Source organism: Oncorhynchus masou, chromosome 21 (assembly GCF_036934945.1).
Source record: "Oncorhynchus masou masou isolate Uvic2021 chromosome 21, UVic_Omas_1.1, whole genome shotgun sequence".
NCBI classification, from domain to species: Eukaryota; Metazoa; Chordata; class Actinopteri; order Salmoniformes; family Salmonidae; genus Oncorhynchus; species Oncorhynchus masou.
In genome coordinates this window covers 29957872-29972578 of record NC_088232.1, presented here as the reverse complement: position 1 = coordinate 29972578, position 14707 = coordinate 29957872, and the positions used below count along the sequence as shown (strand labels likewise).

The 14707-nt window shown below is 42.2% G+C and overlaps 1 protein-coding gene across 1 annotated transcript in view; it reads left to right on the top strand.

Annotated features, from left to right (window-relative positions):
* LOC135508088 (gamma-aminobutyric acid receptor subunit beta-1-like) overlaps positions 1-14088 on the top strand; it is a 60499-nt gene extending 46411 nt beyond the window's left edge. The window contains exons 6-9 of the mRNA XM_064928028.1: positions 453-587; positions 832-984; positions 10287-10540; positions 10712-14088. Coding sequence (XP_064784100.1) covers positions 453-587; positions 832-984; positions 10287-10540; positions 10712-11086 — 917 coding nt within the window. The 3' untranslated portion in view covers positions 11087-14088. The remainder of the gene's footprint in view (positions 1-452; positions 588-831; positions 985-10286; positions 10541-10711) is intronic.
* Positions 14089-14707: the final 619 nt, after the last annotated feature.

The window sequence follows — 14707 nt, the reverse complement described above, 5'->3', positions numbered from 1 at the left end:
TTATGGCTTCAGGGGTGATCTGATAACCCAAGACCCTCTCACACATACATTAAATGGGGAATGGGAAAGAAAGACAACCACTGAGTACAGACAGTAAGGAGAAGCAGCTAATTCCCTGAAATCCTGCGGTTCCTTTAGATAAGCGCAAGAGTCTGAGGGGAGAAAAAGCCAACGCAGTCCAATTAAGTTTACCTAATTACTGAAAGGCCAATAACTGACTGTTTCATTCCTGTTCCATCTAATACCAGGCAAAGAGAAGTGTTAGAAAAAGACTTGACCCAGCGCTTCAGACAAATACACTCTCAATGACACTGCAGCTTTCTGCCTGTCTGTCTATGTTGAATGGCGTTCCATTCTGTCAGATTCTCAGGTGGGTACACCACCCATGACATACGGTAGGTAGCCTTCTGTCTGTCCATTTTAGATGATGTAACAGTCTCTCCCTCTCACAGATGGGTACACCACTGATGACATCGAGTTCTACTGGAAAGGTGATAATTCAGTGACTGGGGTGGAGAACATCGAACTTCCCCAATTCTCTATTATAGACTACCACATCCAATCCACAAAAGCAGTGTTTGCTACAGGTAACAATCTGATTACTAACCCTTACCCTAGTCTATTATTAATTAAAGTTTCTGATGTTCCACTTAAGAGTGTCTAACATTAGAGAATGTGGCAGAATGTAACTGCCACATAAGCACCGGGTAGAAGTTCTCTCAGGCACAAAGATAGGATAATCTTACCCCTAAATGCTAAACTGACCTTAGTTCAGCGTCTAGGGGGAAACGTTATCCTACTCCGACGTGAAAACTGTGTTTGGTCTCCCAGGCTCCTACCCGAGGCTCTCTCTGAGTTTTAAGCTGAAGAGGAACATTGGCTACTTCATCCTACAGACCTACATGCCCTCCACCCTGATCACCATCCTATCCTGGGTCTCCTTCTGGATCAACTATGACGCGTCTGCGGCCAGAGTCGCTTTAGGTCGGTGTCTTTGGGTTATTCTATGGGTTGTCCATGTGGGGGGCTTTAGGTCGGTGTCTTTGGGTTATTCTATGGGTTGTCCATGTGGGGGGATGTAGGTCGGTGTCTTTGGGTTATACTATGGGTTGTCCATGTGGGGGGCTGTAGGTCGGTGTCTTTGGGTTATTCTATGGGTTGTCCATGTGGGGGGCTGTAGGTCGGTGTCTTTGGGTTATTCTATGGGTTTTCCATGTGGGGGGCTGTAGGTCGGTGTCTTTGGGTTATTCTATGGGTTTTCCATGTGGGGGGTTTAGGTCGGTGTCTTTGGGTTATTCTATGGGTTGTCCATGTGGGGGTTGTTTAGGTCGTTGTCTTTGGGTTCTTCTATGGGTTGTCCATGTGGGGGTTGTTTAGGTCGTTGTCTTTGGGTTATTCTATGGGTTGTCCATGTGGGGGTTGTTTAGGTCGGTGTCTTTGGGTTATTCTATGGGTTGTCCATGTGGGGGGCTGTAGGTCGGTGTCTTTGGGTTATTCTATGGGTTTTCCATGTGGGGGGTTTAGGTCGGTGTCTTTGGGTTATTCTATGGGTTGTCCATGTGGGGGTTGTTTAGGTCGTTGTCTTTGGGTTATTCTATGGGTTGTCCATGTGGGGGTTGTTTAGGTCATTGTCTTTGGGTTATTCTATGGGTTGTCCATATGGGGGTTGTTTAGGTCGGTGTCTTTGGGTTATTCTATGGGTTGTCCATGTGGGGGTTGTTTAGGTCGGTGTCTTTGGGTTATTCTATGAGTTGTCCATGTGGGGGTTGTTTAGGTCGTTGTCTTTGGGTTATTCTATGGGTTGTCCATGTGGGGGTTGTTTAGGTCGTTGTCTTTGTGTTATTCTATGGGTTGTCCATGTGGGGGTTGTTTAGGTCGTTGTCTTTGGGTTATTCTATGGGTTGTCCATGTGGGGGTTGTTTAGGTCGGTGTCTTTGGGTTATTCTATGAGTTGTCCATGTTGGGGGTTTAGGTCTTTGTCTTAGGGTTATTCTATGGGCTGTCCGGGGGGGGTTAGGTCGTTGTCTTTGTAGGCTTGTGTTGCAGGCAGAAGGCGCCCCTATACACAGCAGAGCATAGAATGTCTCTCCACGCAGTACCCAAGGCAGTGTATAATTGTACACTGCTCCCTATGGGCATATAGTACACATCCCTCTCGTTAGAGTGTACCTTTGCACATAGCCACTTAGGTAGCGTAGAGTGTATACTTACACACACACAGCCCCCTTAGGCAGAGTGTACACTAACACACTACCCCCTAGGCAGAACTTCTACTTACACACTGCCCCCAAGGCGGTATGCATCACAGTCTGAAGATGTATCACAGTCTGAATGACACACACAGCCCCAAAGGTACAGTATTCATCCTCTAAAACACAGTGATTATTTTACCCCATCCACCGACCCATGGGAATATGAGTTTCCTTACACCCAAAACATGGAGGTCAGAGATTAATCCTGAAATTCTCACAGTCATCCCTGAGTGTGCACACAAACACACACACCCCTCAGCAGAGTGTGTCCTTGTGGCCTCACATTCATGGTTGTCCTACCCCTGAGGCAGTTTGTACCCTTACAAAAAACACCCCTGACTAGCTACTGACTCATTGGTGTGCATCAGGGATATGACCTGAGTTTAAGGTGAGAGCTGAAATGTACAAAAGCAAACTCATCAGACCTTCTCTGGAACAAGCAGAGAACTAGAGAATCAGTAAACAACATTTTGGGAGGCATTATGAGGGAGCGTTACTGTAGCTAGTGAAGAAACAGTTGCTAACTAACTAACTGTAAAAGTGTAAATATTTAACGCCACAGTTATTAAGCTAGCTAGAGCGACTACTGCTCCTGTACTCTTTGGCTAAATACCATAACGCTGCTTCCGGTCCTTGTTCCTGGTACAAAAATTGTGGCTCCAGTTGTGTTCAATTTTTTTCTGATTGGGACGTATCCACTAATACAGGCTACTGGGTTTAAAGAAAACACATACGGCATATACAGACACTGCATTTGCTTTGAATGGTCAAATGCCTGAAATGTGGTCACATTTTCCAAGTATTTCACACTCTTCGGTCACCTTTAATGCCTGCTGTTTATAATGTGCGGTCTGGCAGGCTTACTGTTATCAAGATGATGGCACGCTTGGGGGTGTGCTTTACAAGTGTTTCTTTATTTTAACTATTTTCTAAATTGTAGAATAATAGTGAAGACATCAAAACTATGAAATAACACATATGGAATCATGTAGTAACCAAAAAAGTGTTAAACATATCAAAATATATTTTATATTTGAGATTCTTCAAAGTAGCCACACTGTCTTGATTACAGCTTTGAAAGAAAAACCCTTGAATGAGTAGGTGTGTCCAAACTTTTGTCTGGTACTGTACGTGCAAAAATGTAGAATCTTGTCTACGAACTAAAGTGCTGTGAAAAAGTATTTCAAATGTTCTCTACTTTTGCATATTTTTGATACAGAATGTTATTAGATCTTCAACCAAAACCTAATATTAGATAAAGGGAACCTGAGTGAACAAATAACACAACAATTACATACTTATTAAATGTTTATCATAAACAAATGTTATGCAACACCTAATGCCCCCCTTACACTCAATAACTGGCTTTGTCACCTTTAGCTGCAATGACTACAACCAAACACTTCCTGTAGTTGTTGATCAGTCTCTCACATCGCTGTGGAGGAATTTTGTCCCACTCTTCCATGTTTAACTATTTTAACTCAGTGGGTTTTCAAGCATGAACCAAAACTATCACACTATCGCCACCATGCTTGACCGTTGGTATATGGTTCTTACTGTGTAATGCAGTGTTTGGTTTTTGCCAGGCATAATGGGACCCATGTTGTCCAAAAAGTTATACTTTTTACTCATCTGTCCATATAAACCTTTTCCAAGAGTCTTGATGATCATTAAGGTGCTTTCAGGTGCTTTTTGGCTAACTTCAGTCAACTTTTTGGGCGAGATGGGTCTCGTTATATTTGGCAAAAACCAAACACTGCATTCCACAGTAAGAACCTCATATCAACGGTCAAGCATGGTGGTGGTGGTAGTGTGATAGTTTGGGATGCTTTGCTGCCTCAGGACCTGGATGACTTGCCTTAATAGAAGTAACCATGAATTCTGCTCTGTATCAGAGATTTATACAGGAGAATGTCAGGCCATCTGTCTGTGAGCTGAAACTGAAGCGTAGCTGGGTCATGGAGCAAGACAATGATCCAAAACACACAAAAGTCTACATGAAAATGGTTAAAAAGCTACAAAACAAAATTTTGGAATGGCCTGTTCAAAGTCCAGACCTAATCCCAATTAAGATGCTTGAAACCAGCAGTTCATGCATAAAAACCCACAAATGTCGCTGAGTTAAACCAGTTTTGTATGCAAGAGTGGGCCAAAATTCCTCTGCAGCGATGTGAGAGAGTGATCAACAACTACAGGAAGCATTTGGTTGCAGTTATTGCAGCTAAAGGTGGCACAACCAGTTATTGCAGCTAAAGGTGGCACAACCAGTTATTGCAGCTAAAGGTGGCACAACCAGTTATTGCAGCTAAAGGTGACACAACCAGTTATTGCAGCTAAAGGTGACACAACCAGTTATTGCAGCTAAAGGTGGCACAACCAGTTATTGCAGCTAAAGGTGACACAACCAGTTATTGCAGCTAAAGGTGGCACAACCAGGTATTGCAGCTAAAGGTGACACAACCAGTTATTGCAGCTAAAGGTGGCACAACCAGTTATTGCAGCTAAAGGTGACACAACCAGTTATTGCAGCTAAAGGTGGCACAACCAGTTATTGCAGCTAAAGGTGACACAACCAGTTATTGCAGCTAAAGGTGACACAACCAGTTATTGCAGCTAAAGGTGACACAACCAGTTATTGCAGCTAAAGGTGACACAACCAGTTATTGCAGCTAAAGGTGGCACAACCAGTTATTGCAGCTAATGGTGACACAACCAGTTATTGCAGCTAAAGGTGACACAACCAGTTATTGCAGCTAAAGGTGACACAACCAGTTATTGCAGCTAAAGGTGACACAACCAGTTATTGCAGCTAAAGGTGACACAACCAGTTATTGCAGCTAAAGGTGACACAACCAGTTATTGCAGCTAAAGGTGACACAACCAGTTATTGCAGCTAAAGGTGACACAACCAGTTATTGCAGCTAAAGGTGACACAACCAGTTATTGCAGCTAAAGGTGACACAACCAGTTATTGCAGCTAAAGGTGACACAACCAGTTATTGCAGCTAAAGGTGGCACAACCAGTAATTGCAGCTAAAGGTGGCACAACCAGTTATTTGAGCTAAAGGTGGCACAACCAGTTATTTCAGCTAAAGGTGGCACAACCAGTTATTGCAGCTAAAGGTGGCACAACCAGTTATTGCAGCTAAAGGTGGCACAACCAGTTATTGCAGCTAAAGGTGGCACAACCAGTTATTGCAGCTAAAGGTGGCACAACCAGTTATTGCAGCTAAAGGTGGCACAACCAGTTATTGCAGCTAAAGGTGGCACAACCAGTTATTGCAGCTAAAGGTGGCACAACCAGTTATTGCAGCTAAAGGTGGCACAACCAGTTATTGCAGCTAAAGGTGGCACAACCAGTTATTGCAGCTAAAGGTGACACAACCAGTTATTGCAGCTAAAGGTGGCACAACCAGTTATTGCAGCTAAAGGTGACACAACCAGTTATTGCAGCTAAAGGTGGCACAACCAGTTATTGCAGCTAAAGGTGACACAACCAGTTATTGCAGCTAAAGGTGGCACAACCAGTTATTGCAGCTAAAGGTGACACAACCAGTTATTGCAGCTAAAGGTGGCACAACCAGGTATTGCAGCTAAAGGTGACACAACCAGTTATTGCAGCTAAAGGTGGCACAACCAGTTATTGCAGCTAAAGGTGACACAACCAGTTATTGCAGCTAAAGGTGACACAACCAGTTATTGCAGCTAAAGGTGACACAACCAGTTATTGCAGCTAAAGGTGACACAACCAGTTATTGCAGCTAAAGGTGGCACAACCAGTTATTGCAGCTAATGGTGACACAACCAGTTATTGCAGCTAAAGGTGACACAACCAGTTATTGCAGCTAAAGGTGACACAACCAGTTATTGCAGCTAAAGGTGACACAACCAGTTATTGCAGCTAAAGGTGGCACAACCAGTTATTGCAGCTAATGGTGACACAACCAGTTATTGCAGCTAAAGGTGACACAACCAGTTATTGCAGCTAAAGGTGACACAACCAGTTATTGCAGCTAAAGGTGACACAACCAGTTATTGCAGCTAAAGGTGACACAACCAGTTATTGCAGCTAAAGGTGACACAACCAGTTATTGCAGCTAAAGGTGACACAACCAGTTATTGCAGCTAAAGGTGACACAACCAGTTATTGCAGCTAAAGGTGACACAACCAGTTATTGCAGCTAAAGGTGACACAACCAGTTATTGCAGCTAAAGGTGACACAACCAGTTATTGCAGCTAAAGGTGGCACAACCAGTAATTGCAGCTAAAGGTGGCACAACCAGTTATTTGAGCTAAAGGTGGCACAACCAGTTATTTCAGCTAAAGGTGGCACAACCAGTTATTGCAGCTAAAGGTGGCACAACCAGTTATTGCAGCTAAAGGTGGCACAACCAGTTATTGCAGCTAAAGGTGGCACAACCAGTTATTGCAGCTAAAGGTGGCACAACCAGTTATTGCAGCTAAAGGTGGCACAACCAGTTATTGCAGCTAAAGGTGGCACAACCAGTTATTGCAGCTAAAGGTGGCACAACCAGTTATTGCAGCTAAAGGTGGCACAACCAGTTATTGCAGCTAAAGGTGGCACAACCAGTTATTGCAGCTAAAGGTGACACAACCAGTTATTGCAGCTAAAGGTGGCACAACCAGTTATTGCAGCTAAAGGTGACACAACCAGTTATTGCAGCTAAAGGTGGCACAACCAGTTATTGCAGCTAAAGGTGACACAACCAGTTATTGCAGCTAAAGGTGGCACAACCAGTTATTGCAGCTAAAGGTGACACAACCAGTTATTGCAGCTAAAGGTGGCACAACCAGGTATTGCAGCTAAAGGTGACACAACCAGTTATTGCAGCTAAAGGTGGCACAACCAGTTATTGCAGCTAAAGGTGACACAACCAGTTATTGCAGCTAAAGGTGACACAACCAGTTATTGCAGCTAAAGGTGACACAACCAGTTATTGCAGCTAAAGGTGACACAACCAGTTATTGCAGCTAAAGGTGGCACAACCAGTTATTGCAGCTAATGGTGACACAACCAGTTATTGCAGCTAAAGGTGACACAACCAGTTATTGCAGCTAAAGGTGACACAACCAGTTATTGCAGCTAAAGGTGACACAACCAGTTATTGCAGCTAAAGGTGACACAACCAGCTATTGTTAGGGGACAGTCACGTTTTCACACAAGGGAATTGGGTGTTGCATAACTTTGTTAATTACATAAGTATACATTATTCATTTTTTGTAAACTCAGGTTCCCTTTATCTAATGTTAGGTTTTGGTTGGAGATCTCATAACATTCAGAATCAAAAATATACAAAAGTAGAGAAAATCAGAAAGGGGGCAAATACTTTTTCACGGCGCTGTATCTAATGTGGAACTGATTATGCATGGCTGAGTATTATGGGAGCGTGTCTTTTCCTTTATGAGTCTCACGCCTAAGTGAGTAATATACTGTACATCATTTTATACAGTTCATACATGTAGCCTACATTGGTGTACATAGTTTTGTATACTAAAGTCTTACAAACCTAAGTCTTGTATACTGATAATGACATGAAACTCATGTTATTTTAATGTAACAATTTTGTGTCGACCATTGTACAACAAAAAAAATCCCACGCAAAGTGTGATCTTGAATCTTGTGATCCCAGTACAATTAGCTAATGCAGGGCACTATTTTGCATCCATCTGTTTGTATGAAGTGAGCAGTTGACTGATATGAGGTGAAGTGTATGAGGGATTGGAATGCCTGTGTACTGAGCCATGTTGAGTTAGGTCAGCTTGTTCTTGTCAACTCAGGCTCTCAAGAGTCTCTGTGTCACAGTGAATGTAACGTTGTGGCTGAGTGACAACTTCACACCAAGGCACTATCTACCTGTGTATTGCTCTTCTGAGGACTGTCGCACTAGAATAGAATATCACACTGCTCTGATGTTCTGGATCTATGCTTGTCCAGTGTTTTCACCTGGACCTCAGAGGTGTCATGCATGTGACGGGCACTGATGGCCACAGTCATCTGACATTTTCACAGGTAAATTTTATAAGGTATGTATGTATCAGGTCAACGTAGGTAACATAATGGTATGAACCACCTTCAGATCCAAACAGTTTATAATTTTCCCCTTATTCACACAATTTGGTTTAATACAAAGCCAATAATATGAGTGGTTTATTAGCATTCTGAGCTTGTACCCCATCCAGAAGTCAATGCATTTAAAATGCAGCTTTGGACTGGGTTGCGTTATTGGGGTGAAGGGATCTTCAAGTCATGCAGGGGGCATTTCCACATCCTTTCCCCCAGTACATTCGGAAAGTATTCCGGCCCCTTTACTTTTTCCACATTTTGTTACATTACAGCCTTATTAAAAAATGGATACACATCTTTTGTTCCTCATCAATATACACCCAATAACCCATAATGACAAGGCAAAAACAGGTTATTCGACAGATACCTTATTTACATACATATTCAGACCCTTCGCTATGATACTTGAAATTGAGCTCAGGTGCATTCTCTTTCCATTGATTATCCTTGAGATGTTTCTACAACTTGGAGTCCACCTGTGGTAAATTAAATTGATTGGACATGATTTAGAAAGGCACACATCTGTCTATATAAGGTCCCACAGTTGACAGTGCATGTCTGAGCAAAAACCAAGCCAAGTGGCCTCCATCATTCATAAATGGAAGAAGTTTGGAACCACCGAGACTCTTCCAAGAGCTGACCGCCCGGCCAAACTGAGCAATAGGGGGAGAATGGCCTTGGTCAGGGAGGTGACCAAGAACCCAATGGTCACTCTGACAGAGCTCCAGAGTTCCTCTGTGGAAATGGGTGAACCTTCCAGAAGGTCAACCATCTCTGCAGCACTCCGCCAATCAGGCATTTATGGTAGAGTGGCCAGACGGAAGCCACTCCTCAGTAAAAGGCACATGACAGCCCGCTTGGAGTTTGCCAAAAAGCACCTCGACTCTCAGACCATGAGAAACAAGGTTCTCTGGTCTAATGAAACTAAGATTGTACTCTTAGGCCTGAATGCCAAGCGTCACGTCTGGAGGAAACTTGGCACCATCCCAACGGTGAAGCATGGTGGTGGCAGCATCATGCTGTGGGGATGTTTTTCAGCTGCAGGGACTGGGTGACTAGTCAGGAATGAAGGAAAGGTGAACGGAGCAAAGTACAGAGAGATCCTTGATTAAAACCTGCTCCAGAGTGTTCAGGACCTTAGACTGGGGTGAAGGTTCACCTTCCAACAGGACAATGACCCTAAGCACATAGCCAAGACAACGCATGAGTGGCTTCGGGACAAGTCTCTGAATGTCCTTGAGTGGCCCAGCCAAAGCTCGCACTTGAACCCGATCGAACATTTCTAGAGAGACCTGAAAATGGTGGTGCAGCAATTCAACCTGACAGAGCTTGAGAAGATCTGCCATTCTTAAATCTGTCATTCTGCTCCTGAACAAGGCAGTTAACCCACGGTTCCCGGTAGGCCATCATTGTAAATCCTTAACTGACTTGCCTAGTTAAAAAGGTTACATTTTATTTTAATATTTTTAAAATCGCAGAGAAGAATGGGAAAAACTCCCCAAATACAGGTGTTCCAAGCTTGTAGCATCATATCCAAGAAGAGTCAAAGCTGTAATCGCTGCCAAAGGTGCTTCAAAGTACTGAGTAAAGGGCCTGTCTGAATACTTACGTAAATGTGATATTTCCGGTTTTTATTTTTAATACATTTGCAAAAAAATATTTTTGCTTTGTCATTATGGGGTATTGTGTGTACATGGATGAGGGAAAAAAACTATTGAATCCATTTTAGAATAAGGCTGTAATGTAACAAAATGTGGGAAAAGTCAAGGGGTCTGAATACTTTCCGAATGCACTGTATATGGTGGTACTCAGAAGTCTCCCATTACTTAGGGCATGTGTCTTGAAAGACAAAAGCCTCCACACCCTGTATAGGAGTTGAAGTGCCCTCATCTGAAACCTAAACTAACCCTGACCCTGAGCCTTTCCTTCATTTCTCTTCCTCCACCAGGTATAACCACTGTGCTGACCATGACCACCATCAACACCCACTTGAGAGAGACTTTACCCAAAATCCCCTATGTCAAGGCTATAGACATCTACCTGATGGGCTGCTTCGTGTTTGTCTTCCTGGCCCTGCTGGAGTACGCGTTTGTTAACTACATCTTCTTCGGTCGGGGGCCTCACTTACAGAAAAAGGTGGCAGAGAAAGCAGCTAAAACCAATAATGAAAACAAGAGCCGTCTGGAGAGTAACAAAGTGCAGGTAGGGATTGGGAGTAATCTCGCGTCTCTGGCATATTAAAATAGACGAAAGAGATTAGAATTGGCATTATGAGCTTAAATGTTTTCCAAACTTCAAATGCTCAAAGCTCATGGTCTGTTGTGTTCTGTAATATATTGTGACCTCTCTTCCTGTTCCCATCTCCCTCCCCAGGTGGACGCCCATGGCAACATCCTCCTGACCAATCTGGAGATCCGTAACGAGATGGGTGGGATGGGTGGCATGGCCGGGATGACCGGGGCCGAGATGATAGGGGCTCTCAACGACCCACGGGCCACCATGTTCTCCTACGACAGCGCCAGCATACAGTACCGCAAGCCCATGGCCAGCCGAGACCTGTATGGTCGACCGGCCCTCGACCGGCCTGTCGGCCACAAGAAGAGTCGTTTGAGGAGGAGGGCGTCGCAGCTCAAAGTCAAGATCCCAGACCTGACGGATGTCAACGCCATAGACAAGTGGTCCCGCGTCATCTTCCCCATCGCCTTTACCTTCTTCAACCTGGTCTACTGGATGTACTACGTCCACTAAGGGACATGGCTATTCTCACTAGAGGTTTGTTTAGCTAGCTAGGTTCTTGTACAGCGAGGGTAAAAGAGAGGGGCGTTAAATTCAGCCCCATTTATATGACTTCTGTTTGAGGAATGCGATGCGAAGCGGATGTCTTTTCAATGTAAATACATTTTAATATATTATATAAATATATATATATATATATATAAAAAATATAAATTTTATTTAATAAATTCTCTCACCTTTTTGCTGTATTCATCCGTAAAAAATAGAAATAGTGAAAATTAGTACAGAATTAAAGACTCGGTGAAGCCTGCATTTGTAAATCTGAACTTTGTGCCAAAAATAGACTTTGGTGACTTCATTGTTACTCTTAGGCTGCAACTGAATTTTATTTATTGGAAATCCTGTTCTCAACTTATTTCCTCTCATCCTCTGCATGCGGACTGTAACACAACTTTTATTTGCTTCTAAAGAGAAAAAAAGCCCAGTGCAAAAACTGTGGGTAATAACAGACAATTTTCTCTTGGTTAAACCCTATCTTGTGATTGAAGTAAATCCTTGCTTATTTAAACTTCATCCTGTGGTTTAGGTAGTCCTTGTTTGGTTGAACTCCATCTCTGTGAATAAGGTAGTCCTCATTTGGTTTAACAACATGCTATGACTAAGTTCATCCTCAATGAAGTATTAACTCTCCATACCATGATTAAGGCAGTTCTCATTGTGTTGAGTCCCCACCTTGTGACTAAGGCGGTATTCAGCGAGTTGAAGAAGATGCTACCTTGCATGTTCTTAATGTGTGACATGATTTTGTTGGTTTATGCTAGGTGCATGTGCACTTACCAGCTTTTTGCACTGTAAAACAAAGCCTGTTTTCTTTCATTTGTATAAAAAGCTTAGCAAAGCCTCCATAGTTGAGCCTACCTGTATTATAATCATTCTACTGTGTGCTTTTGAACAACAAGCATTGCATTTAGCGTAAGTACAGGACAGAAGTGAATTGGAAATAGACTAATCTCAAAAAACGAAATTTGTATCTATTCTCACAGCGTCTGTGAGCATGTAAAATGTAATTTTCTTTAAAAGAAATCAGGTAAAGAATGACTTATGATGTCACCACGCTTTCGAAACCACATCAAAACATGCAAGCCCTGATAATACATGCTGTAGATGGTTGAGCCAAGTGCAGCCAAGACAACATCTTTTCAAATACACAGTACTGTATAGCATATTTGCACAAAGTATAGTATTCTAAAGTGCAGCTCAGCTATTCAAAAAGTTATTTGTTAAATGGCAAACACTTGAAGTAGATTTACTAACGTTAACATTAGCATTATACTAAATTCCACTCATAAACACCTTGACCCCTGTGAAAATACTGGCATAGAATAGCAATAGGTGTTCTACACCTATAAGATTTGGCATGGAAATCTATTGACCTCATTGCTTTAGTGCATTAAAAAAACAGGCGCGATGGTCTGGAGTTATTTGGATTTCAATGGATTTCTTGACTCCTCTGTTATACTACTCAAGACTGATGAATACTTGTATGAACCTGAACAATTCCCTGTAATTCCTACTTGTTTCATTGCTGGTTTCATTGCGATTGTAGAAAAAGCTGTGCTAGAATGTCTATTATATTAGTTCAACACAACAAACAGGATAAGTAGCTATAGCCTAGTTGTAAAGGTGTAATTATGTAGCATTAAAGGGCAGCAATTAGTGTCATAATAGGTGCATTTAGTAAGCTTATATAAGTAGGTTGTGTGGTTTAAATTAAATTAGCGTAGGTTGGACTCATTACATAATTTGTAACCTCACCTGGCAACGCAGCATTCTATGTGATCCTAACTTTGATTTACACACTGATAACATCCTGCAGTGTTCTCTCATCAAAATCTGGCTAGTCCATTTCTACAGTCCTCAGATGATGACATTTTTCTCACATTTGGAACTAAAATAACATTTTTTTTCTGAATAAACAATGGTAGCGTTTCCCTCTACAAATATATCAATGTACTTTTCCATGGCTAAAATGGTTTTGCCCATGACTATTGCTTTGCTTAGCTATCAAAATGGCCAATGACTACTTTGATGTAACTACTTTATTATTATAATAGTGGGTGGATTCCAAGTAGACATCTGAACTGCTTGTGTTATCAGGGCTTACCAAAAAAAGCTAAACCAGATAGGCTTCTACATGACACAATAAGTAGCAGTGTGCTCTCTCCTCATGGCTGAATATTGTGCCTTTAACAAGAATCTCAATATTTTCACAGGGTTTAACTTAACTTATAACTAGTGTGTAGAATTTAAAACGAATAAACTTGTACTTTTTTTTTAGAGAAGATTAAGAAATGAAACTGCGGTCAACAACACAGACTGACTTTTATGACGCTCTAAATACATACTCAAAGTAGGTAGTAGTCAGACATTCCAGCATTTATGATGACAATCTGTGAATTCAATGCAGAAAATGTCCTGCAAGTTTGGTTTTGTTGCTGTTACTGTCGTTGTTTTCAGGCGGAATGGAATTCTATGGACTGGTGAAAAATAAAATTGTCTTTCCACTCAGCAGACTCTCACATACAGAAACAGATGGGACACATGTTTTCTTTGGACGGCCATAGTGAAATGGAAGCCTTAACAACTGGCTTCCCTCAAGCTTCCAAGGGATAATGAAATGTACTGAACTCTATTGTGTGAAATTACTGTACAATTTTCTCTCGTGCTCTATATGTGCTCTCATGTATAAAGGAGTGTATGTGTGTGTGTGTGTGAGAGAGAGTGTGTTTGAGTGTCCTGGTGTGTTTGTCAGCAAGCATGTGTGTTTTTCTGCTTGGTAACATGTGTACAAGCAAGCATGTGCGACCGGGAATGTGTGTGTGTGGGTGTTTGTGTGTGTGTAAGAGAGAACACAAATCATACAAATCTTTTGTTTGAGATGGTAAGAAATTCAAATAAAATAACTGACATCTCACCAACCCAATAAAAGCTTCACTCTCATTTAACAATACTAACTCAAAGTGTCTTAGTTTGTCTCCAATATAGTGCTGTTTGCGAAAACATGATGCGTGGGAGAATTAACTTGAACTTAATAGTATACACCATTCTGTACTAGCATCTTTACAAGTCAATCTACATTCTCCTCGAGATCTAAGGTCAAAGATAAATCTCAAGCGACTAAGCAAAAGAGTAATGCCATTAGACCAGTTAGTAGGGCCATGCGCTGTAGTGCCACTCTCATTAATAATCAGACAGGCTGCCATCTCCTGTAGGGGCATGGCTATAACACAAACGTCACCATGTGATAACGGTCCACAGCTAGAGGGAATCCGTGTAGATGAGTTATGGAGCTTCATTTGGATGTAATCGCCTTTATTCCACACAGTGGGCAGTGTGTGTGCAAGCAAGTGAAACCATGTGACAATTGTGGGGTCTTCAAATTAAGCCTTCGGACATATAGGCTATGTAACACTCATTACAATGACCTAAGTATTATTGCATTGAAAAAAATGTTTTAGTTTGTTTTTATGGCCTGTGTAACATTACCGAAGTTCAGTTTACATGGTTACCATGACCCTTTTAGGACAGCCTCATGAGGACAATGACGAGCAGGATAAGCTGAGACATGATCAA